The sequence below is a fragment of the Peromyscus californicus genome, unplaced genomic scaffold (assembly GCF_007827085.1).
Source record: "Peromyscus californicus insignis strain IS unplaced genomic scaffold, ASM782708v3 Scaffold_9__1_contigs__length_137607984, whole genome shotgun sequence".
In the NCBI taxonomy this organism is placed as follows: domain Eukaryota; kingdom Metazoa; phylum Chordata; class Mammalia; order Rodentia; family Cricetidae; genus Peromyscus; species Peromyscus californicus.
In genome coordinates, this window is record NW_026294617.1 from 32,983,007 (window position 1) to 33,010,505 (window position 27,499).

Here is a 27,499-nt window from a genome sequence, read left to right on the forward strand (position 1 = left end):
GAGTTTGCAGAGAAGACAGCTGAGTACTTGGTAAATCTACTAACCGTGCTGCAGGAAATGTTGAAAGATGTTCCTGCCATCGTGAAAACAACTAGCTAGGTGGAAGAAGACTGAGAAAATACCAGATGAACCAAGAGCTGTTGGTTTTGTTCTGCTTTGTACTTTTACACAGACGGAAGTAAATATTTAGGATATTGATGTGAGAGGGGTTTTTTGGTATTAGAATAAATTTACCGTGGCACTTGGTTCTAGGAGTGTGGTACAGGAGGAACTCCTGGGCCATGTCCTTAGTTAGGTTTCTATGACTTTGTAAGCAACTGGGAAGGAAAGGACTGATTTCATCTTACAGCTCACAGCCTGTACCTGAGGGAAGCCAGGGCAGAAACTCACAACAGAACTGAAGCTAGGACCACAGAGGAACATTGATTGCTTCCTGGCTTTCTCTACATGGCTTACTCAACCTGCTCTCTTATACATCCCAGACCCACCTGCCCTGGAGTAGCTGCTTGCAGTGGGCTGGACCCTCCCACATCAATCAAGGAAACATTGACAAAAATCAACAAACAAATGAATCACTGACCAGCACAGCCAAGAAGCTGATGTTCTGCATCTCAGAAAGAGCTTTGCCTCCTAGGAACTGGTATCATCATCACATTACTTATTTATTCACTGGACAAACATCTGTTGACCATCAGCTCTTGTCCGGGGTGCTCCAAACACTCCAGATGTGATAGGGAATGACCTATTTACTCTCCACATAGAAATGTAGTGTCAGGCGTGGGCCAGCAGGCCTTTCCTTTGAAAGAGCATATAATATTGAAAGTTCTACAGCCCATGTAGGCTCTGTCACAGTCACTCACCACTGGTGTAGTACAAAAGTGGCCAGAGGTGCTGCAGGAAGGAATGGACATGGCTGTGTACAATAGAAGTTTACTTATGGTGAACAGGTGGCAGGCTAAACCCGGCTGGTCTAGGAGAAAAAGAAAACACAAGTCGAGCATTGTTTGTATAGTTGTAAGTGCAAAGGCCCTGAAGCAAGAGGCTGCACAAAGCTTCGAAGAAAGCTGGGTGGTGGCTCATGCCTGCAATCCTGGCACTCAGGGCAGTGGGAGAGAGGGACTGAGGCAGGAGAATTCCTGGGAGTTCAAAGCCAGCCTGAGTTAGAATGAAATCTGATCTGAAAACAAACACCTAAAAGCCTGAAAGGGATTGATGCAGAGGGAGAGGGGGTGTCAGGGAAGGGAAAGACAGTCAGCAGTTTCAAACTGCCTGAGGCATCCATGACATTAGCCTCAACTGTCCATCAGTTAGCACTATCTGAAGGATTCGATATGGTTAGATTTGCATTTGAAAGTGTTCTTACTGCAGTGTGCTGGATGAATTAGGTTGCATTATTGCATTACAATACATGAGGACAGGTATATTTGTAAGTCAGATGACGAGTTACACAGGGATCTAGCAATGTTTTATAGTAAGTAAATGATACAGGATCACATGACATATGTTATTGGAAGCAGCCCTGACAGAAGGCTATCTTTATTTATTTTTTTACCTTCTCTCTTTGAACAGAGATAGTGTGAAGTCAGGGAAGGTGTTTTGTTTACATTTCCAGGCTTCTTGCACCAGGGTTACTACTCCTCAGGGTGTGTGCCAAGGGGAGGGAGCCTCCCTTGCTCTGGCTTCCTCTCCACACACCACTCAGCTGATGCCTGCAGCCACGCGTGGATCCAGACCCAGGACCATCTGCTAGATTTGGAAAGCATCTCAAGAATGAGATGGATTCACCCGAGAAAGTGGATAAGAGCAGCTTAGTGGGTAAGTTCCTTGCTCCTCTCGGAATGTCTCACACACACACACACACACACACACACACACACACACACACACGTTAGTCAGAGATGGAGAGGAGCACTGCAGAGGTGTGAGGTGGTCACAGGGAGACAGACCTACTGCCATTGACTTCAACTGGGCATGCCTGTCATCCCAGCACACTGGAGGCTGAGGCAGGAGCATTGCTGTGAGTTCAAGGCTGGCCTAGGCTATTCTGTGAGTTCAAGGCTGGCCTTAGCTATATAGCAAGACCCTGTCTCAATGGCGGCGGGGGCGGGGGCAGGGGGCACTCCAGTTCCATCTAGAACCCCTTGCTTGGTATTTGCTATTTACTTTGGTTTTATTTGGTTTTTGAATGGTGGTCTGTAACTTGCCCTCCTTTACTCCCTTTGTGATCAAACAGGCATTTATCTTCACACTGTTTTCTTCACCTTACATGGCAAAGAAATGGTGGAAGCTGAATTTCCTCCATATCCAAATGTGTCTGATGAAACTGTGATTAAGAAAAAAGTTAGCTTAAACTTGCATAATTTCAGATAAATGGAAAGAAGTTCAAAGAGTAAGACTTAGCCATAAGTACCAAGTACTATGCTTAGTACTAATGGCAGGGATGAATTGGGAAGTATTTGATTCTGATTACCTTCTCAGACCTCACGCTTATGGGGGAAGTCTTTGCTATCATCTTCACTATGGTTTTACAGAGGAAGAGCCGGGTCTTGGAGAGTTTAGAACCTGATTAAAAAGTGATGGTGGTGGTGTGGAGTTGAGGAGTGTGTCTGTGCTCGGGAGTTAAACTACGCTCTGTAAACTTCAGTCGTCAAAACCATTTCAAGGTGAAAGCTGAGAAAGCAGTTAGCATTACTAACTCAGAGAAGAAAGATAGACATTAATCAGATTGGAAAACAGTCTTTTTTCTTGACGTAGGCATAGCAATACTGATAGCCTGAAGCATTTCACATCATTTGAAAATTCAAGACTAGTTCTCATGTCATCCAGGTTGTCGGTCTCAAACTTGTCTGGCAGCGGAGGGCGCCTTCACCTCCCAAGTGTGGGGGTTGCAGGCATGCAAACACTATGCTCTTTTCTTTCTTTTAAGAGACAAGTTCTCATATGGCCAATAAAAAAAACACAACTCTTATCTCAAGAAGAATAAAAGATAGTTTATTTTTGAGCCAGATATGAGTTACAGTGGCCTGGGAACATGGAATGGAGCTGTCCCAAGTAGTATGCCCCACTATGCAAATGTTTTGTGGAGTTTTTATAGTTAGAGAGAAAAAGAAATTCCTGAATCAAGACATTTCCTAAGTACGTTGGTGGGGACATCGGGCAGGCAGGTTACAGTGGGGTGGAGGTGGGACCTGCCAGTCTCTTAAGGGGACTCCTTCCAGAAGATTTGGCCTGATGTTCACACTGATGTTGGGACAGACACAGAGTTGGACTCTGAATGGGTTTTAAGGGAGAAGAAGAGAGATCCTGTTAATTTTGCTCTGCACTTACAAATTCCGGACTTAGAAACTCCTCAATTAAGAAATAATCAATTGATCAGCCTAATGTGGCTTTTTGGGGGTGGGAGGTGGGGACTTCACTTCACACTATATAGCTCAGGTTGGCCATTTTCCTGCTTCCGCCTCTGTAGTGTTCATATTACAGGTGTGTGCCATGCCAGGCCTCGCCTTTTTAAACAAGTGGTTCTGTGAGAATTTTGATTTCCACTTTTACAGGGTAAGACAGCACCTGAGGAGAGGGCATGATTGTCGCTATCCCCTCAGTGAGGCATCTTAGGGTAGTCATAGGATTTGGAGTTTGGACATTTTAATCAAACGATAAACGTGTACTCTTGCAGAACAAACAGAATCGGGGCTTGTGTTTCCTGTGCTGTTGAAAATGCATGAGAAACACAACATGGATCTTCTGAGACTTAGAGACTGAGTTTACCCTTCTTCTGCTCCACCTCCAATACAGTCAGGATCTAGTATATAGTCCTCCAGCAATAGAGTGGATAGTGGATAGTCCTCCCAGCAATACAGAGTGTATAGTGAGTAGTCCTCCCAGCAATAGAGATGTGCACTCACTGGCAAATGGTGAGGGAATTGAATAGCTGCTTTTTGGCCGTCTGGCTTTTGGAAGCTATGTATGTACCTCTGTAACTCTAAGTTCATGATTCACAAGGGTAGAGTCAGAGTCCCCTGGTGATGGGATGACAGTCACACTGTGACAATGCACAAATCAGGGCCCCACCCCCAGAAACCCCATGGCCAACCCTTGTTAACACACCACTGCTTACCAGTTGTTGACTTTCTACCCTCCCTTTCACTGAAGTGTCAGAGTTAACTGGACTCAGATGTCTACACTGTGGGAGTTCCTCTCAGAATTAACATTGGCACCTTCTTGGGGCCCTTTGTAAGAAGTGCAGGCTTCTGTCTATCACCACCTATGTCCATGAGATCCTGGTACTTCGGGATGTCAGGGCCTGAGAAGTTGCATCCAAATCAGTTCCCAGGGGTGGAGACGTCACCAGGTTGAAACCATATTTTGTGTTTGTGTTCCTTTTGGCAAATGTTTGCTTAAAATGGTTCTTCGGTGAAAGCTATTGGTCTGTTTTAGAGGAACAGACAGGCAGGAAAGATGAATTATAGGTACTGAAAAACACTGTTTGCTCCTAGGCTTCATATTTGATGCTGCAGGCCGTGACTCTCTACAGAGAGATCCTAGAAGCTGCTGGAGCGCTATTCTATCCACTGTGTCTTAACAGGGTAGGAGGTGGAGGAGAAAGGGAGTGATGGAGGGAGGGAAGGAAGGAGAACATTTGCCAGACATTATTTTTTTCTTTAAAATTTTCTTTATAAAAGCATAAATATATGAAAAGTTAAGGAAGCAGAAATAGGGGCTGGAGAGATGGAGCAGCTGTTAAGAACACTTACTGCTCTTGCAGAGAACCTCGGTTCAGTTCCCAGCACCCATAGGTGAATGTCACAAGTGTCTGTAACTCCAGTTCCTGGGCATCTTCTGGCCTCCTCATGCACTGTGTGCACATGATGCACATATATACATGAAGGCAAACACACACATAAAACAAAAATAAATCAAATCTCTTCATAAAAAACATTTTAAAAAGAACTCAGAACCATTATGTTTCCATCACTCAGAAACATTTGCTTTAATTTTCTCCCAGAATTCTTTTTTATGCATGTATTTGTACTAATTGGGATCCCATTAGCCAAATGGTTTTATGCCATACCATTTTTTTTCTGCCTAGCATGCACAAAAAGCTGGATTCAATCCTCAGTGTGTACGAGGTTACACACCAGAAAGCCAGTACTGGGGAGGTAGACTGAAGGAGCCATCTTCAGTTACACATAAGTTTGAAGCCAGTCTGGGCTACATGTGGCCCTGTCCACAATTAATTAATAAAATGTATGCAAAAATACAATATTGTGTGTCTGTCAGGGTGTTTGCTACTTACCGATGGTAGACATGAAACTGTTGTGAGACCAACTGAAGAGAACTCTTAAGGACAAAACACCTGTGCCTGTGGGCAATGCTGTCATTTCAGAGACAGAGAGACCTAGAAGCACGGGGGTGTGGGGACAGAGGAGAATGATGCAAGGCCACATCTTCTCTTTACTTTCTCATAATGATGTGGGGGTGAGTGTACAGGAAGGCGGAAACATGAAGGAGAGAATGCAATGGCTATGGTTCTTGGGTTAATTAAGTCTCGTGAGAGGGAGTCTCTTCTGATGGATCATTATTTCTGACAAGAACTTCCAAATAGACCCATAAATCTAACTTGTGGTGCAGCATCATTCTGAGACTTCAAAGTGGGTTAGAGTGGACTCTCCACTCACCCACTGGCTTCTACAGTGAACCAGGAGGGATCCAGGAACAGAACACCCCTTCAAAGCATCAAATATTTACAGGGAAGACGCAGGAAGCAGCTAAAACTCACAATGGACCCTAGAGTACCCAGGGTTGGCAGTGGTGTGGGTTATAAGAAGAAGCAGGTAGGGCAACTGAGGTAGAGGAATATGTGGGATGCAAGTGGGCGTGAGGGACAACGATCTGTGCAAAGGGGCAGACCTGTGGAGGGCTTTTCCTGGACCCATGGCTGGGTCACTAAAATTGTAGTGTAGACCATCAGCAGCTCAGCAACTGAAAATTAAACTCCTGATGTTCAAGAGTTTGCATGGCAAGCCTGGCCTCCTGAGTCCCAGGCTTGGGTGCTGCTGCCGAACTGGGTCTTTTTCAAGAACTGTGGAGCCAGGCCTCTGGAGGGAGGGATGCATGAGGAGGGGCAATCATGGTGTTTATCACCAACCAACTCTGATTTAGAAGGTTCTTTTGCTGTTATTGTTGAGATGGGTGTTGCTATGTAGCCTAGGATGGTCTTCAACTCCCTGTCCGGGCTCAGCTGCACACATGCTGGGATTATCAGTATGAATGACTTTGCATAATTTTAATTGGACAGTTATAAACTTCTCCTCCTTCTCCTCTTCCTCGTCTTCTTCCTCCCTCCCCCCCTCTCTCTCTGTGTTTGTTTCTGTCTATCTCTTTCTTCCTCTCTTTAATTTTCTAAAAGTTGGGTTTCAGTTCTAAAAGTGGGAACTCTGAAAGTCCCCAGCTTCTAAAAGTTTCTAGAAGCTGGGAAGAAGGTTCATTAGGTTAAATTCTCGCTGTGCGATCATGAGGGCATGCGTTGGGAAGTCCAGAACCCAAATAAAAGCCTGTTGATAATACTGTATATGTGTATTATCCTAACCCCTGTGCTGATGGGAAGGAGGCAAAGACTGGAAGATCCCTGGGGAGCAGAGATGTTACTGAAAAGGCTAGCTCTGGATTCAATGAGAGACCCTGCCTCAAAAAATAAGGAGAGAGTAATAGAGGAAGGCACCAAACATCAACCTCTGGCCTCCACACATGCATGTATACGCATGTACATTCACATGCACATGTAGGCGCACACACACACACACACACACACACACACACACACACACATTCACAAAAACACCAAAAAAACCTGGACAATTGTCAAGGTTTCACCACCTCACCTGTGGAGCTCATAATTCCTTTACATACATTGCTTTAGCAGCTCCTCCCAACCAGCTGTTGTGATCATGTAGCAGAGGAGGATGCTTATGTGGGAGCAGATCATGTGATTACCTTGGTGTCTCTGGCTTTGGTGTACAGTCGTCTTGATTAGAACATGTGGCCACCTGACCCAAGGTCTGTCTTTTCAGGGCTGCTCACGTCCTGTCTGCCCATGGGCTGGTTCTGCTAATGGCTTTCTATGCTTTTCTTTCTGAGTCAGTAGGGTAAGCCTTGAATTTTCCATTTCAGAACTGGTTGGATCTTAGATCTTTATTTGGATCTCTAGTCTTTATCCAGTTAAAAAATTAAAACAAGGTATAAAACAACAATGGACATAAGACTTAAGTGTTTAGCTTGGAAGGGACAATGCGCAGGCCATATATAAAGTAAGAATCCTGTGAGCTCTGAGGCAAACAGCACAGGAAACCAAACGTTATTTGCAATACACACCACAGGAAGCTGCCTACGCTAAGACCTGTAGGAGACCAGATTGCCATCCCTAGAGACAAATACGTGTATGTAAATGCCTGGGAATTGGCCTGTAAAGACAGACATACATGCATGATAATTATTTTCCTTCTCTATATAAATGTGGAACTGAGTGGGGGTAGTTAAAGGGAGCTTAAGTCTTAAACTTCGATTTTTTTTTCAGTGAGAACACATGTACAAGCTGTATTAATACTAAAAAATCACTGGCAAATAGGATGCAGTAATGATTCTGTGAGCATACAAACACCCAATGCCTTCTATTTTATTTAACACTTTGATTCCATTTATTTATGTGTGTGGGTGCATTCACATGCCACATCATAGACACGGAGGTCAGAGGACAACTTGTAAGAGCTGATTCTTTCTTTCCATCATGTGTGTCCTGAGAATCAGACTCAGGTCTCTGGGCTTGGTGGTAAGTACCCTATCCCCCGAGCCATCTCACCAGTCCAAAGTGTCTTTTTATCCTGCACAGCGACATCAGATTCACCTCAGGATAGTTCCATGACTTCAGAGGTTGATGTTTCAGGAACTTTTAGAGTAGGCAGGCAAGCCATTACTGTTCTTAATGTAGTCCTTATGGACATTTAGAGCCTGAAAAAAACACTTACAAAGTGTTAATACTAAATATGTCTCTAAAATGAAGATAATCTCACCCATCAAGATACACAGTTGAGAAGTCTGAAACAATCTCATGAGCTCGGACCATGCAGAAGGAGGTACATGCACCATCAGAGAGGAGGGGGTGGGTTCAGACTCCTTAAAGGGCATTGACCATTGAGTAAGACTGTAACCTGACACATACAATACCAGGAATTTATTCCATACACATGCACAAAATAGATGCTTAAAAACTTTCACCGCTTCACTCTTCATAAAAGCAAAAACCCAGGACCTTCTTAAGTGCATATATATACGGCAGGTCCCAACATATTGGTGCAAGTTCCAAAGTGACTTTAGCAGATGGATAAGTAGGCAACGATGGCCTGAGTCTCTAACCTGGGCAGGGGAATGGCTGGGATTGCATGGTGGTGCATCTAGCAAAGACAATTCTAATTTTTGGGTGGAAAATGTGACTCAATCAGAAGGGATTGGGAGATGAGAATGGAGGAAAAGAGAACAGACAGAGGACTACAAGGAGGTGAAAGGATGACTATAAAGACTTCTAACATGAAAAGTTTGGCCAGATATGCACACTTCATGAATAAGAAGTTACGATTGATGTGACTGAAGCTTCAAGATGTGAAGTTATTGATGTAGGACTTAAAATAAGTTTCCTCTTTTTACAAAGCAGTTTGATAAGTCCCTGAATTTTCTATCCATTTGTAAAGTGGGAATAATAGGATACACACCCGTACACACACATATACACACATGTACACACACGTACACACACACATACACACAGAGATACACACAGAGATACACACACACATACACACACACACAGAGATACACACACACACACACATACACACATATACACACAGAGATACACACACGTACACACACACATACACACAGAGATACACACACACACACACACATACACACAGAGATACACACACGTACACACATACATACACACAGAGATACACACACACATACACACCCGTACACACACACACACACACAGAGATACACACACACATACACACCCGTACACACACACACACACACAGAGATACACACACACACACACACACACACGTACACACACACATACACACAGAGATACACACACACATACACACAGAGATACACACACGTACACACACACATACACACAGAGATACACACACGTACACACACACATACACACAGAGATACACACACACACACACACGTACACACACACATACACACAGAGATACACACACACATACATACAGAGATATACATACACAGATACACATATACACAGAGAGACACACAGACACACAGACGTAGACACAAACACAGATAGACACAGGCACACAGAGACATAGGCACACACCTGCATTAATGCATTGATCGGGATCTATGTAAAAATGTATCATTTATTCTTTATCAGATCTTCCAAAGTAGGCCACTCCTATCCCCATCTTACTGATGAAGAAGAGACTTGGAGAATCTCTTTAGGAATGATTGTGTAAAGCTCTGGAGTTGGCACGGGAGAGACCTTGCATAGAAACGCACATCCAGGGGTTCTAAGATGTTTTCCTGCACGCACATCCCTCTTCTTTCTAGGGATAACAGCCCCTCCCTACCTAACACCAGCCCCTCCCTACATACCAGCCCCTCCCTACCTATCCCAGGGCTTGTTTTGAATTTCATATGGAGACTTCAAGGGGCTCAAGAATCTGATGGTCCTGAAATGAGTGGTTCATGGTCACATTCCAAGACATCATGCTGGCCTTACAAAAACATAATGATTATCACTGTCAATTGCCCAGAGGCTTCCTCTTCTTCTTTCTTCTTCTTCTTCTTTTTTTTTTTTTTTTCTGGTTTTCGAGACAGGGCTTCTCAGTGTAGTTTTGGTGCCTGTCCTGGGTCTCGTTCTGTAGACCAGGCTGGCCTCGAACTCACAGAGATCCGCCTGGCTCTGCCTCTCGAGTACTGGGTTTAAAGGTGTGCACTACCACCACCCGGCGCTGAGCAGCTTCTTGAAAGGGACAGATCAATTTTAATTTCTAAGCACCCCCCTACACAAAACACGTGTATGTGTGTGTGTGTGTGTGTGTGTGTGTGTGTGTGTGTGTGTGTGTGTGTACAGCTGTTTGTAACTATACTCACAGTGTGAATGGAGTTAGGTTTGCTACTCCATCCTGTCAGTCTTGGGCAGTGACATATTCCGTCCTCACCTGCCTGAAAGCTTTGCTAAGTATCACTTAGATTACAAGCTCGCCTCTTTCTCACTTCCCAGGCATCAACAAAAGCCGGCTTGGCGTGTGTGGCTGGATCCTGTTTTTCCTTTCCTTGCTGTTGATGCTCCTTACCTTCCCCATCTCCATATGGATGTGCTTGAAGGTAATGCCCTGGGAAATGAGTGGGTATCTCCCTGGGAACCGACGGACACTAAGACTAAAGGTTTTCCCTTAATCTCTCAGATCATTAAGGAGTATGAACGTGCTGTTGTCTTCCGACTGGGACGCATCCAGACTGATAAAGCCAAGGGACCAGGTATGGAGACTGTGGACATCTGTTACCACCCCTTGTGGCATCTAGCATAGAAAGCCGGAGACTTTGTGTTTCAGGCAGTGGACAGCTGTCGCTCCATCAGGGAAAGAGCTCCAGTGGGAGAGACCCCTAACATGGAACGCTGAGCATTATGAAATCTGAACCTACTTCATAACTCACCCCCTGAGTAGTCCCATAAATGGGTGACATTGACTGGATGTCATTTATTCCCAGGGCTGTGAAGAGCCAGGTCTGGAGAATGAAGGAAGGAAGTAAATGGCCCATGGGGACCATTCAATTACTCACAAGGACTTTTCAAGGAGCTGGATTTTATTATCTTTTGAAAGGGCTAACAGACTACACACACACACACACACACACACACACACACGGTATATAAGGCTTCCTCTTGCAGCGAGCCGATGAATAATGAGAGGAGTTGGAAGTCAGGTGTGACTCCCTGGGTGGAGGCTTCTAGTTTTGAAAGTGAAGACGTTGAGACCCGTATAGATTTAATGATGTGTCAGGGAGTGTCCCAATGGCTGGCAGTAAAGAGGGGCGTCCCAGCATCCAATTCCAGGCGCGCTGTTTCTTCCCATGCTCTCGGCAACTCTGGGAAGTAAAACTTGTTATAAACTCTTCAAATTATAGAATGCCTTTTTGGTTGGGGAGGGGATGGGAGGTGTTGGATGGCGAAGAGACTTAGACCTGAGGTCTTGATTCACAGCTCCGCTTAAACCGCGCGTTGCTTGTATTTGCTTTGACTTACAGCAATGACAATTTCATATGATCGGCTTTAATATTATGGATCAGAAGGGCTGTCACAAAACAGTATCCATTAGTTATAGTTCTCTGACAACATTTGCTTTCTGGCCCTGCTCCTGCACTTTGAGTAAAATCGCTGTGTCTCCAACCACACTGGACGACCTGGGGTGGGGGAGCAGAAGCCTTCTATGCACGGTACAGCCAGTATAGCAAGACTCTGTACTTGACCATGAACCAACAACACTGCGTGGTATTACATGTTATATTTAAAAACAAAACAAAACTGTGAGAGACTTCCCAGGATACTTTTGTGAATGAGCCCTGACCATTTCAGGTGGTATAAATTTGTCAAATTTCATAACCAACCTAAGAGAACGAGGCAAGGATCACTTCTGACAGCTGCTTCTATGCATTTATCAAAACATCAGTGCTAGACTCTACCAGTAAAGAGTAACCAAGCTCATTCCCTTCAGTCCTGCTCCCCAGTCGACAGGCCCAAGACGATGTTAGAATACCACGAGAGCAGGGAGAGAGGCGGAATAGGCACCTCTTGAAGAGCTCCAGAGGACAATGTGTTCTTCTTAATGAATTCTCCTGAAAGACTTCTCTGCTAAGAGTCCCAGGATAATAACCCCCGTCATGCATGTCTCTGGGGCTAATGGTTTGCCTCAGAACATCATGAACACCAGAGGGAAACAAACCAAACTGCTAACACTTTTGTAAATGGCAAATTATCCTCTAGTAATAAAAGTATTAGTGAGAAGGGCAGCCAGATCCGGCACTTCACGGATGCCTGACGTCGTGCTCAGTACTTTGTTATCATGCTGACCCATGCTTCATCTCCACTACATCTTGTACGCTGGTAATGGAAGCTCAGGAAAGATGGGCGAATGGTCCCAGACGTGGGGGTGGCTGACACTGAACCCAAAGTAGTTCTCAGGAACTTGGGATTAACCAGAGACCACACACACACACACACACACACACACACACACACACACACACACTACACACCACACACACACACCACACACCACACACACAGACACACACACACCACACATACCACACACACATACACACCACACATACACACACACCACATACATACACACACACTACACACCACACACACACCACACACACAGACACACACACACCACACACACCATACACACACCACACACACACCACACATACCACACACACAGACATACACACCACACATACACACACACCACACACATACACACACACCACACACACACACATACATACCACACACATACACACACACACCACACACCACACACACAGACACACACACACCACACATACCACACACACAGACATACACACCACACATACACACACACCACACACACACCACACACACCACACACACCACACACACACACACACACACACACACCACACATACACACACACTACACACCACACACACACACACCACACACACATACACACACACACACACACACACACACACACACACACACACACACGGCGGTGGGAGAGGGGAAGTCGGGAGGGGATTCTTACCACAGGACTCGGGAAAATTTAGAGAACAAAATAAAGCTTGAAATACTATGAATCAATGACCGAAACCACAGTGTTCTCAGCCCATGTTGCTGGCTCCTCACTCAGAGGAAAAGCTGATTTCTGCCTTGAAAACCAACACAGTAACATAAAGATTTCCTGATGGATGGAAATGGCTCCATGTCCTCATCTTGTCACGCCTCGTGGCTGTGATGCTTATAAAGAACGAAAGCCTTGAGGTGAAGCTGAGGACCCACGGTGTTCTCAGACGGGTTTTCTTACATTGCCCTTCCCTGACCTGCTCCAAACCCAGTACTTACTGCTCACTGGGCAACAGAAGTGAGTGCACCTGGGGGCCGCCATTGCACGTGAACGCAGCTAAACTTGAGACACGTCAGTTCTCAGTTCTGCACTGTGCTGTGTGCAGGGAGTCTGAGTCCCTGGAAGACTGTGCTAGCCAAGGGCCGAGCACTAATATATAATAATATAATATAATAAATAATAAGCAAATCAATATATAAACACAATATATTGTAGTATATATTATTATATAGTGTATAATTATTATTATATATAGTTTCTGATACAAATTCTAAGTTGTTCAAGCTGGATTTGGATTCTTCATGTAGCCCAGGCAGGGCTTGAACTTGTAACCCACCTACTTCAGCCTCCCTCCTGAGTACCCGAGACTGGGTGGAAGATTTTAATGCAGAATTCCTTCAGCACTATTGATGATGTGGAGGCTGTTGCCCGTAGCTGATAAGCACAACCTAACTTCACCCTTTATAGTTAGAAAACCAATTTCCCTCCTTAAATTAACCTCAAAATAAATGCTTAAATAGAAGTAGATTCCCTAAGAATACAAATTTAAAAATGTGCGCCAGGGACCTTAGCGTTTTGCCAAAGGTCCTTAATTCCTAAGTAGTTAGTTTCCTTTCATTATTGACCGACCAGGATTAGTCACCTTCACTAAAGCTGAACGTGTTCACATTGAAGATCCAAGACACACATACAGCACTACAAAAAAAATGATGTTCAATATATCCGGAAGACCCTCTTTGTCATTCTCTTGAACAGGTCAGGTTTTAAGTCAGTTTTCTTTCTTCAAAGGTTTGATCCTGGTCCTGCCCTGCATTGACGTGTTTGTCAAGGTCGATCTCCGAACCGTTACCTGCAACATTCCTCCACAAGAGGTACAGGAGTAAACAAGGGTGACTGAAAATAAAGCCCCGAGCTCCCCAGGACGCGGGCATAATTTCAACCTTCCAGGGGGAGGGTGCCTTCATTCCCACCCCCACCCCAGGGCCTGCTCGAAAGGCTTCAGGTGGCTACCTTCAGCCAAATGAGAATGAAGCGGAAGGGAGGGGCTGATGAAAGACACGGAATAGCCAGGTGGAGGTCGGCCAGCCCTGGCAGGGCAGCCGGGGGAGGGGGACGGCAGCTGCTTAGAGGAGACAGGAGGCCGGGGCAGGGAGAGCTGAGCGGGCAGGAGGGGCTGGTGTGAGGGTGGGGTGTGTGGGGAGAGGGGAGGGTCAGGCTGCCCTCTCCACAGCCTTCTCTGAGGGTCTTTTAGAATCAGCGGCACGGCTTACCTCTACTTTTGCTGTTTATTTTTGGTGTCTATTTGTATGTGTTGGGACGGAACAAGTATAGGGACAGTACAGAGGCTACATAGGGCCGGCAAGAATTTGAACTTCAAATAAATCTTGAAAAAGTATGAATTAATGATCCAAAGCAGTAACTGAGTACTAGAGAAGAAATGATTCTGACAAGCAGGCTGCCCTCTTATAACCCAAGGCATCTAGAAAGAAAAGGGAATGCAGGAAAGATGGGGGATGGCCAAAGCCATAAGCAAGCAAAGGCCCAGGTACCGACCATGGCTGTCAGGAGCCAGGGAGGAACCACTTCAGAGGTGAGCCACCGTAGACGCTACTGGAAAGTTTCCAATGGCTTTTGTGGCTCTGTAGTGGACAGTTTTCAGGTTCTGGTCCCAAGGTCCTCCCAGAAATAACACTGGAAGAGAGGAAGGGGGAGGAGGGAGGGGAGAGAGGGAGAGGGGGAGGGAGGAGGGAGGCAGAGAGACCGAGAGACAGATACAGAGAGAGAGGGAGACTCCATTCACACTGTTCAGAATACATGGTGCTGAGTCTCTAAACCTAACACAGTTGCTTTGCTTGAATATAGAACACGGTCTCTGGCGCCATCTATGGTTCCTAAGAGGCATTGCTTCTTCCTTTAGCCCAATGAGAACCGCACACCATGTAGACAACAGGATGCAAATTCTGTCTGTTTGTAAGGAGAAGAAGGCGGGGCTATTGAGATGTTAAGAATTCCCTAAGTTAAAGTTAGAAGGTTAGGTAGGGACCAAACTTGTGCAGTCATTTAGCTGTGAGATATTGTTATTCTGAAGCCAAGACAGATGTTTGGCAATTGCCAGCATGAGCTGCCATCAACGAGTTCCTTTGATGAGGGAGGACTCTGGGGTTGGCTGCCTCTTTGCCAATTGTAAAACAGCACACTTGTGGTTTCACTCTGTCTATGCTCTGCAGATCCTCACAAGAGACTCTGTGACCACCCAAGTGGATGGAGTCGTCTACTACAGAATCTACAGCGCCATCTCAGCGGTGGCCAATGTGAACGATGTTCACCAAGCCACATTCCTGCTGGCTCAGACCACTCTGAGAAATGTCTTAGGGACACAGACCTTGTCCCAGATCTTATCTGGGCGAGAAGAGATTGCCCACAGCATCCAGGTGAAGATACAAAGTACTATGATGAATTCCCTCATTTTAGTGGTCAGTGACTACCAACATCAATAGTTCAGAATAGAGTCTCTCCGACTCAGAGACAGCTGCCCTCTCAAGATGGGTTTCCTTAACTCTGGTAATACCATCTTCCTGTCATCACAAGGTATAGATTTAAAGATTTGCATGGGAGCTTGAGAGATGGCTCTGTGGTTAAGCCTCCTTCTCTTGCAGAGGACCTTGGTTTGATTCCTGGTTCCCACATGCCAGCTCACAACTCCAGTTCCAGGAGATCCAATGCCCTCTTCTGGTCTCCTCTGGTACCAGGCACACACAATGCATAGATATACATGTAGGCAAAACACCTATACATATAAAATTAAATAATTTTAAAACATTAAATGTTTGCATGGGAGAAGGAAGCTTTGGAAATTGTTCCTCTTATCTTTTTTCTCTTTAAATTTGAAATTATGAACAAACATTGCACACTTAACTTTTTTAAAAAGAAGTTATAAGCCATATTTATTTTCAGTTTAAACTACTTTGAAAGAAGTACAACCTGCCGGGCAGTGGTGGCGCATGCCTTTAATCCCAGCACTCTGGAGGCAGAGCCAGGCAGATCTCTGTGAGTTTGAGGCCAGCCTGGTCTACAGAGCAAGATCCAGGACAGGAACTAAAGCCACACTGTGAAACCCTGTCTCGAAAAACCAGAAAAAAAAAAAAAGTACAACCCTTATCAGGTAGCCCTTGGATGCTTACATCTCTGTGGTATAAAATAGGGAAGTTCATTTGAGACAAGGAAACTGAGCAATACGTGGACAATTTATACCTCATACTATAACCAGTATCAATAATCATCCATAATAATAACCCTTGAAGGTATAACAAATCTGGCCTCACCACTGCCACATTCTAGTTTATAAATGGCATTTTCTGTATTTTCTTACGTCCACGACACTGTGATTCTGAACCTCCTCTCTGTAAGTTAGAAGGAAATTCAGCCTGAATCCCTCATGGCTTCCCTGCAGTCTGGAAGTTAGGACAAGTACCCCAATCAGTTCTGCCTCAGGAGTCCCCACAGCATCAGCGAGAACTCCGAAAATTGACAACAAACCAAAGCCAGATCTCAAGCATCCTAGCTGGACTCACCAACTCTTTCCCCACCCACCCCCAGTCACAGCCAGCAGGGGTCACTGGCTGCTTGGTGGCAGAGTTCTCTGCCCCTCCCCCCTTTTTGGGTCTTGCTGTTCAGTCACCCTTGTTTCTCTGGGGTGACCTACAGCATATCTTCCATGATTTAAAGTCTGCACAAGGGACAGGCTATTCTTCAAATGTGCTAAAAATATCTTCTACAATCTCCTGCTTTCAAAACTATATACCTTACTGCTTGTTTAAAATGACCACAGAGCAGAGGCTGATGAAGGCAAGATAAGTATTTTGGAAGAAATCAAAACAAAACAATAATGACCTCTGGGGTCATTTTGGGCCACTGGTTGATATGTGGACTAGCTCCAATCCGAGTAACAAAGCTGATAGGAAGCCTGTCCTGGACGACAGAAACTGAGACTCCTGTTAGCAAGCTGATGTAGTCATTCACAGCTGCTAATTGTATGGCCAGGACAAAATCCTGGACTGTCTGAGAAGCCCGTGCACTGATGTCTGGAACACTTGCTCAAATCTGCAAGGACATCATATAATTTCTTAGGAGGTTAGAGGGTGGATTCTTTTAGTCAGCCAACAGGTGATGTATCAAGATTTTGTGTGTTAGAGAGAGAGATCCAGCCTCATGTATCCCACATTGGCCTTGAATTCCCTATATAACTGGGGATGACCTTGAACTTGTGATTCTCCTGCCTCTACCTCGAGTGCTGAGATTACAGGCATACACCACCATGCCTAGTTTTATGTCGCTCTGGGAATCAAACGCAGGGCTTTCTGCTTTTGACTCGCTGCTAGGCAAGTTCTCGACCAACAGAGCTATACCCCCAACTCAAGATTGGTCCATGAAACCTTCAGGGGATTCACTTCCATTCCCAACACCATTAATGAGTTTAGAAAAGACAGCCTCCCCAAACACACCAGATACTTGGGGCAGGTCACATGTCTTCTGATCAATGCCGTTTCTTCTGGAAACAGACGTTGCTTGATGATGCCACTGAGCTATGGGGAATCCGAGTGGCCAGGGTGGAGATCAAAGATGTCCGGATTCCTGTGCAGCTGCAGAGGTCCATGGCAGCTGAGGCTGAGGCCACCCGGGAAGCCAGAGCCAAGGTAAGAAACACTGGATTAGCATGGTGGTGGACAAGGATGGAGCTGAAGGGAGAATAGAGTCCCAATCATTGTTCCGCAAGAGATTCTTTCCACAGACTTATCTTTCCCGAGAAGTTCCCTAAAAGACAGTGGGCAGCTTACCATAGCTTGAGGACGCTTGGTACTAAGTCTTTCTGCTTGCTGCATGTGAGGTCGTCAGCAATGAGGGAGCAACATTGGCCCCATGTTAGGTCTTCAGCAGAATGTGACTAAACAAAGCATTTCAGATCCCGTGAAGCAGAGCCTGGAGTCATCCAGGAACCACCATCATTCTAAAGCTGACATTTCAGAAGTGACCAGCTTAGTGCTTATGTTTCAAGCATTGCCACTGGAGTATGATAGATGTTACTGGATTTATAAAAGTGACTGAATCCAAGCCAGGTTAGAATTGGAACGTGTGAAACTCAGCCTGGCCCCGAGTGTCCTAGAATCTGCTGTCACCTTTGTTCTGCGTGGACAGATTTACTGGTGTGAGAGATTGGAAATCTTCAGGTATGACTCTCTGGAAACCACACTGTGGCTAAGGGAGGTTTTTCCCTACCCTCATTCCTTAGTCACACTTGCTTTGTCTATGGAGTATCGGCAGCTCCTAAGTAGGACTCCTCTGGCACATGGAAAGCAAGTGCCCACAGACGGGTCAGTTGAGCCCTGGCCAGGGTAATCTTCGGATTTAGAACAGCCAGTAGAGAGAGTCCCAACGAGGGTTACGGGGCTGGGGATCATCACCGCTATGATCAAAGGCTGAGTGAATAGAAACAATTCTGGCATTGTGAGAACGAGACGAATTTGGCAACAGAATAAAATAAGAGTCAGAGATGCCCCTCAGGAGGTAACAGCACTTGTCATACAAGCCCGACTTCCTGAGATGGATCCCTACAACCCACAAAAGGGCAGAGCTGGCTCCTGAATGTTGTTCTCAGCCCTCCACACACATGTTCTCAGGTTAGATGGTCAAGTTTTCATTTGCTTAAATGACACTGCTTTTATCTGCTTGAAAACAGAATTTACAGGCTCATAATTTGTAAAATATTTATCCCCAGTGTCCTAGTCTATACCTCTGTTGCTGTGGTAAACACCACAACCAAAATTAGCTTGAGGAGAAAAGGGTTTATTTCAGTCATGGCAGGAGCCGATGCAGAGGCCATGGAGGAAGGCTGCTCACTGGCTTGTTCCTCATAGCTTGCTCAAGTTGCTTTCTTATACACCCCAGGACCATCTGCCCAGTGATGGCACTGCCCACAGTGGGCTGGGCCCTCCCATATGAGTCATTAATCAAGAAAATGTCCCCATAGAGTTACCCACAGGCTATTTATTGGAGGCAATCCCTTAGATAAGGTTCCTTCTTCCCAGATGAGTACTTTGAGTCAAATAGCCAAACAACCCAACTGAAACAAAACAAAACCCACAACCAACCAGAACATTCACTCTGTGCAACTTCCTGAATTTTCTCAAGTTCTCTAGAACGTGAAAATCTTTGATAAGAAAGTGAGCAGAGAAAACACATGCGGCAAAATGGGGACACAACCCCACAAAAAGAAGGCCCGGACACCATGCCGTTGTCAACTTTCATTCCTCTCATTTTAGGTCCTTGCAGCCGAGGGAGAAATGAATGCCTCCAAGTCCCTGAAGTCGGCTTCCATGGTGCTGTCGGAGTCCCCCGTCGCCCTCCAGCTGCGTTACCTCCAGACCTTGACCACCGTGGCCACTGAGAAGAATTCCACCATCGTGTTTCCCCTGCCTATGAACATCCTGGAGGGCATTGGTGGCATCAGCTATGACAACAATAAGAAGGTCATGGCTAAAGCCTGAGGTCTTCCCAGTGACCTCCTACTGCTTAGAAAGGCCTTTCTGTACCGGGAGAAGTCAGCCCTTAGAAAAGAGGGGGGTCAGCACCCTGCAGCTACAGTAACTCCACATCTAGCAGAATTCCCAGGGGGAGGCACAGCAGCCACACAAACACACACAAAACTGAGAGCTGCACAGTGCATTTATTTTTGAGGCATAACCAATACTCAATATTCTTAGTAACTAGTTAGTAGTTGTCCCTGATGATCAGCGGGGACTTTCTCTCAGAAGGGGGAGAGACTGTGGGTGACTTTGACGAGAACTACAGATTGAAGCTGTGTTGAAGAAGGACCTTAGGTCCTTTGTAAAGGAAAGCAGAGCCTGCCTTTTTGGTATGTATTTGATTTACTGCTCTCACTTGCTATGGCTCAAGTAGGCATAAGGAAACCCCTCAAGACTGAAAATTAGGATCAGTTTGGATGTGGAGCTGCAACCTAGAAGCAAGAGCACAGGGCAAAGGTGTCAGCTGAAGTCCTGCTCTCTGGACACTCTGCATGTCCTGTTCAGGTGTTGGCCATTCTTAGCCTCGTGCACATTTATCACGGGCAGAGGAACAGCAAGGCAGAAAAGCACAGAGCAATTTGCTTGCTAGTCAGAACATCTGTAACCACTGGGGAGGTCGTTCTGTGAATTGCATGTTTTCACTCTGCAAGTCCCAAGAGCCGTAGTGATTAAGAGCTGTTTGTAATCTCTCCCCAACCTGAACAACTTGTTGCAAATAAAAGAAAGTCATAGAAAGTTAAGAGTTTTAAAACTTGTTTTAGTGGAGTTTATTTCATTGCCAAGACATGATTTTCTTTGGGGATTAGTTTTGAGAAATGAGGTCTGTTTTCCTTTATTTTACTTCCCTATTTATTTGTCTTTGGTACTCCCTATGTTATCCTGGTAGGCTTAGAACTTGCTACATAGACTAGGCCTTTAAGTCCAGCACTCCCAGAGGCAAAGACAGGAGGATCTCTGTGAGTTGGAGGTTGGTCTGGTCTACATAGACAGTTCCAGGCCAGCCAGAGCTACATAGTGAGATCCTATCTTAAAATAGAACTAAACAAAGCAACCCCCTGCAGATTCAAGTGACTCCATCTCTTATAACACGTGACTCAGTCTTTATAACATTAAGGTCAATTATTTCTTTAGTGATTTTTATAACTTATGCTTTCACTAAAGGCTGACTAAACAAAGACCCTCTGAAGATAAATTCCCTTGGTGATAGAGAGGCTATAGGAGCATCATGAAATGTAGACTGCCAGGATGACATTCAAAACACACCCCTCCCCCATCCACTGAGACTAGGGTACGGTCCTTTCCCTGGGGGAGAGGAAGGGAAATGGCAAATAACCTCTCCCCTGGGATGGCATTGCGTCAGTGTTTAAGAGGGTAAAGAACCCTTGTCAGGTGCGCCCTTTGTCTTACCAACTATTATTTGATATTTAAGTTCCTTAGGCGTCCCACAGGGGTTCCGGGTTTTTGTGCCCCCAAAGAATTGAACAGAGGCCCACAGATGCCTCAGAAGTGGGCCAGATTATTGAGAAAATAATCTTCTTGGTGGTAGAGCATTTGCCTAGCATGTGCGTGGCCCTAGGTTTAGTCACTAGTAGTGTGTGTGTGTGTGTGTGGGGGGGAACCCCTCAAAAACAAACCAAAAATCAAATGAGAGAGTGTGTGTGCATTTCTCATTCGTGGGAGCCCATTTTCAAGTTTCCTAGGGGCTTTACCCAGCAGGTCTGCATACAGAGGATGATTGTACTATGGGCCTGAGTGCAGGTGTCTGAGATGATCTGCACTTGGCTGTGCTTGGGGGGGGGGTGTCTTTGGCTCCATCCCTTGGCATTTCTATAAATACCCTAGGGCAGAGACAGTCTGGGCCGATGAAATAGGTTCCAGGCCCTCTCGAGGCTATCCTGTATTTTCTATCTGTTTATCTCCACAATCTAAATCCTTCTATCTAATATTTCCTGCTGCTCCTACTCAAGAGCACTCTGGGAAAATATGGGGGTGGTGGGTAGCCCCTCTTCATTCTAGGGGGATAGTCAATAGCTGAGCCACAGTAGGTCGGGTTACAAGGTAAGAAATGAACAAGTGCACAAGATTCACAAAAAGCCAATGTGTTGTGTGAAATCTGAGTTTTTCTGACTCCCAGGGGCACCTTGGATGATCATTCAGGAATGTTCTGTGTGGTTAAACATGGAATCATTTTGTGTGTGTGTGTGTATGTGTGAATTTGAGTTGCACCTTTCCTGGGTGTACCCTGCTTGCAGCATCTGGGCTGAACAGCACAGTTCCCCCAAGCCAGATGTTCACCAGGTGCTCACAGTTTCTAGAGTGGGCACAACCATTAAGGCAGCTGTGTCTGCAGGAGGCAAGAAAAGCAGAAGCCAGACAATGATGTGCAACAAGTTCGACTCTAAAGTCAGTATGGTTCCCGTGGCTATTTCCAAATACCTGATGAAGGGCACATAAGGAAGAAAGAAGGGGTTTAATGTGGCTCTAAAGTCTCGGCAGTGGGAACAAGAGCCTGCAGTTAGGGAGCAGAGAGAGAAATGCCCGGGCTCAGCTGGCAGACTGAGACCCTAGTCCATGGGGTGCTGCCTACATTCAGGGCAGGTCTCTGGCTGTCAATCAAATGTCTCTGGAAACGCCCTCGTGGACATGCTCAGAGTTGTTTGGCCTAGGTGTTTCTAAATCCAGTTAAGTTGATGGTAAAGATTAATCATCCCAAGGTCTAAGGAAGGCTGGGCCTGGAGAAATACTTTGACCTCTTCTTTTTGCACATGACCCTTAAAAGAGTCTTCCCCTGGTAATGACCCTGGATACATCTCTGTCCTGCTAACTTCCTAGAAGTTTAATCCTCCTCTGTTTAATTACCCTTTTGCTGCTTTGCAGCTGGTCACATTTACATTGTGGGTGGCACCTTATACTGAAGTACACTTTGGGTTGTTGGGGCGGCTGGGGGGTCGTGTTAAAGATTACCAACAAGCTTCTGATGGGGCCGTATTCTGGCTTGGTTGAAATGACGAGGAGCTGGCACACATGTATCTCACCTTTCTACCCCCTTCCCATTATTTCTTCTCTAGACATGTGTCCCTTGGCTTGGCTTAGGGTGTTTCTTAAACTTGGGAGTCTTTGGAGTGACTGTGAGTTCACTGCAGGGAGATCACATTTCCATCTCCGTGTACTGGTGGCTCTGAATTCCTGCCTCTCTCTGGTCCTCTTCCCTTGACTTCTGGAAGGCCAGGCTTCCCCTCAGCAGTGTGGGAATCTTCCACGCAAAGACTGGCTGTCACTCTTTCTTTCTAGAAGCCTGATTGACCTGAGCATTTCTGTGGCTGGTCACAGCCTTTCAAGGGCTCACGGTCACTTTTGTCCCTCATCTTTGAGATGTTGAAAGTGCTTTGACAACACAATGAGTTCCTTTTCTTCTATTTCATCTTCTTTACCATGGTCCTCTTCTTAGACTTGAACTATGGTATCTGAAATAGGACATGCTTGCAGGCTTATTATCATTATTATTATTAAATAGTGGTGGCTTCAAGTTCAAAATCTAAGCTAATTGATATAGAGGAAATATATTGGTTCTCAGTTTTATTAATAAAATAATTTAAAAATGGAGTTTAGGGAAGCACAATGATAATTTTATTAGAATTTACAAGAAAAAATCCCAGAGCAGGCAAACTGTAAACTTCAGTTGCTGCCCAGAGAAGGAGGGATGGAAAAAAGAAGTAAAAAGACCAGACCATTTAAGTTGGTAAGGGAGTTAGACACATCGTAGGCGGGCAGTCACAAGGCAGGGAGGGAGGGCTTAGTGCAGGGAACCTTGGCCTTGACTCAAGACACTCCAAGACCAAGCTCTCAGTACACAGGAGATTTATTTACCCCAGAGGGACAGAGGGCAGGGATAAGAGACAAAAACAGGAGATAGAGAACGAGGGAGAAGAGAAGGGAACAAGAGAGAGGCAAAAGGGTATTTGTCCCGGGGGTGGGGTGAGGTAGACGGAGGACCGCCTCTGGATAGAGAGGAGACAGATGTGGCACATGGGCAACTGGCAGTTTATGAAGGTAAAGCGGGAAACTCTGTGTTAGGATGAGGTGTTTAATTTTAATTGGGAATGTTAATTAGGTGAGCCAAAGGGGGCTTTTGATGGCTGGACTTCAATACTCTGACAGCTGGACCTGGGTAGTCAGCCTCAGGAGGAAGAAGTGTCTAAATAAGGGACTAGACCTTGGTGGGTAGCTTAGGAATGTAATCGAACTTTTTTTTCTTAGCAAGGCAGAGGGTATGGAGGAGATGGACAAAGTCTGCCAGAGCCATGTCTGCCATGCTTCGGCAGGCTAGAGTCCCTTCATTTAGAAAGTAGGAAGCCAGGAATGTTGGGGGGAAAGCTGAAAATAAGAAAAACATTCTCAGGAGAGAGTCAGAAGGAAGTAAGCTGCAATTGCCTAATATGTAACTAAAGTGGATGGACTTGGGACACTTACCTGGCTGTGGCCCCTAAGCTTCTGCACCGGGATGGGGACTCTGGGAAGGAGAGTAGTATCACATTAAAAGATGTATTATTCCACCCATCTCTTTAGCAATGCTTAGGGTGAGCAGAACTCCCCAGAACTGATCCTTTAGCCGGGGTTGACCCTTCCCAACTGGAATGTTATACCCAGGCCAGAGATTCTCTTCTCTTGGCCAGAAGCTTTATCTACACTAACAGAATTATCATTGGCTGATGTGAAGTCCGGGTAAGGGTGACCAGTCTACATTGGTAGTAAAGAGCAGAAGGGTGGATTCATCCTCATCAGTGAAGCTAGGCCAGGTTTCCTAATCACAGCAGGGGCTAACTACCCCGCAACAAAGGACTAGTGAACTTGTTTCATTGAAACATACATTGCCAGGGGGCCATTGACTGTATCTTGCTACGGCTGGTGACCAAGCACCAGGACCTGTGAGTTTATCTAAGAGGCAGAATATGTTTACTACTCTTTTCAGAAAGGCAGTGGAAGTAATATGCCCACCAAGGGGCATGTGTGAGCTCCGATCCAGAACCAGAATACTATTCTTAGCAGCCTGCAGGGGTTTTGTCCCTTTAGTAGAAACAAAAGCTACAGAAATACAACACAATAAACCGGTCATCTGAACACACATGATAAGGACTTTTATTTATATTAAGCACATGATATAATTCGATGCAAAACAGGAGTAGTTATAGTACAAATGACAGAAGGAGTTATTTAAGCCATGGATTTAAGAGCAAATGGTTCCAAACTATTTGCATAGTTAGATTTCCAGGAATAAACTTTAATGTCCAGCAAATAGGCAGTAACTTAGCAAATACAGAAACAACGAGACCCTATCAGTTTCTGAAGCATTCCCATGGGAAACAGGAAAGGCTGCAAATAATTCCATGATACAGATGTGCCTCTCAGTGGTAGATAAAAATGTGCTTGCTAATTAATGTATGGAAGGAACCCAGGAAGGGAGGAAGTCCTGAATACAATTATAAAACACAGTCCATGTCCAGGATAAAGCTTCCTTTTATACATAAATGGGCAAAAACAAAAATAAAACAAAACAGAACAACAACAAAAAAATAAAATCCTTGTCATAAACTTAAAGTCCCATTGCAGGAAAAGACTGCTGTGCACTGTGTGGTACTGGGTTCTACCTTATAGACCTTATGTTTTATTCTAATCCAAGACCAACTTTTTATAGTGTAAGTCATTTCTATTATATGTTCTTTATTTTTTGCTAGTTAAAATTTACATATTCTCTCTCTCTCTCTCCTCTCTCTCTCTTTCTCTCTCTCTCTCTCTCTCTCTCTCTCTCTCTCTCTCTCTCTCTCACAATGCGGACACTGTGGGGGAGTGTCCAAGCCCTGGAAAAAATAAACCCTTGTTGCCTTGTTGACTTCACCTGGGTTGTGAAGCACTCATGTAGTCAGAGAAGGCACCCACCGTCTGTCTAATAACAGAACAACACTGGGCATTTAACAATTATAATTCTAAAAAACTCAGTGCTATTGACGTTCTCGGCTGCTGGTCTCATTGCAAAATATTCAGTTACTCTAATGAATTTTATATGGGTGATTCTGGCTTTTATTCATAATGAAACCCTTAAGGGGCTTTTTTGTATCTTATTGTCCAAGTTTAATTTATCTTGAGACAAGAGAATCCAGGTGTGCAGGGCCATCGTATCATTCAGTATGATGCTTTTCTTCGGCAGGAAGGGTCCTTCCCCCGACCCCTCCCACTCTGAATCTTCAGTATCTTATACAGGAAGGTCACAGCAGCCCTGCTGTGCAGCAGAAGCATGGGTGAGAATGCTCACTACCCACTGAAATGGTAAAGCTTTCACCAGGAAACGGAGGGTGCTACTAGAGAGATGGAAAAGAAACCCTACAGGAAAATCTAGTCCATTTTCTTAAAGAAAGCGGGAAGGGAGAAAAAGGGAGGGAGGCTGGGGAGAGGTGTGCCAGCACAGGGATAGTTTCTTGTTAGTGTTTAACAAAGCAAACACTGAGAGAACATGTGAATGAGAAGAAATTGAGTGCACTCCTAGGACAGGAAAAACAGAAAACACAGCCCTTTAACAACCAAAGGAATCAAGTTAGCATGTTTTATTTTATCCACTTTTGTTAGGGAATGGGTTCTTCCTCTCTTTCTGACTTCAATGTGGTCTTTCTGGTGGAAAAGGAAGAAAAACATGTCCTGCTTCTAATTTCTGATCAAAGTGGAAGTAGCCACTGAACCCTGCAAACCTTCCCTTCTCTGACAGAAACAGAGACACAGTGGTGTGGCTGTGGCCAGATGCATCTGTCCTGAAATGTCTGTCCTTCAATTCTAGGAAAACATTTAAGGAAATATATTAGCCTTTGAACGAATATCAGAAGGCCCCACAATAGGTTTTTACACATGACCTACGTGTTGACCTTGAAATCGCCCATGTTATTTCAACGAGAGCGATGCATTTAGCACCTTGTACTAGAATTGAGATGCTTTTTACTTGTGCGCATGTGTCTGTGGGCACTGTAATAGTGGTAGTTACAGTTTTCTTCCTAGTTATACACAGCCGAGCACTGGTAAGCAACTAGGCATTTGCAACCCACTAATTTGTGTATTAAGTCCATGAAAAGTCTTGTATTCTTTGTCTCATGGTTGCTATCAAGAGGGAAGAATGCAAAAGGATCGTCATGTGGTTGCTTTCAAGGTCATACAATTCTGAGAATTTCCGATTTGTCAAGTATTTGCATCATCACAAATATTCTCTCTCTTTTCTTTCTATCAGAGAACTGAACGTTTCCTTGTCAACATTAAACACAGTTTTCCCCAAATGAACTCTCCAACTCGTAAACCCCATGGTTCTGCATTGAGTTCTGAGGTCGCTACTTCACGTCTCCTTCTGGAGACAGTCTAGCCCTCAGCACTGATGCGTAAGAAAAGGCTCTCTGTAATCTCCACACACTTGGTTTGGTTTGGTTTTGAGACAGGGTCTCCCTATGTTGCTCTGGTTGACCTGGAACTCACTATGGAGATCCACCTGCCTCTCCTTCCCCAGGGGTGGCATTAAAGTCATGTACCACCATACCCAGCCATTTTTACATTAATTATTTTCTAATTTTTTTTTGACATGGTCTCTCTACATAGCCCTGGCTGTCCTGGACCTCACTATATAGATCAGACTGGCCTCTGACTCATTAAGATCCACCTGCCTCTGCCTCCTGAGTGCT

At 45.1% G+C, this 27,499-nt stretch overlaps 1 protein-coding gene across 1 annotated transcript; it reads left to right on the plus strand.

Annotated features, from left to right (window-relative positions):
• Nucleotides 1–1,775: 1,775 nt before the first annotated feature.
• On the plus strand, nt 1,776–20,533 carry Stoml3 (stomatin like 3). Its single transcript, XM_052731827.1, has 7 exons — nt 1,776–1,815; nt 10,313–10,416; nt 10,497–10,569; nt 14,002–14,084; nt 15,441–15,644; nt 17,772–17,906; nt 19,530–20,533. The coding sequence occupies exons 1-7, from the start codon at nt 1,776–1,778 to the stop codon at nt 19,752–19,754; spliced, it is 864 nt and encodes a 287-aa protein (XP_052587787.1). The 3' UTR covers nt 19,755–20,533.
• The last annotated feature ends 6,966 nt before the right edge of the window (nt 20,534–27,499 follow it).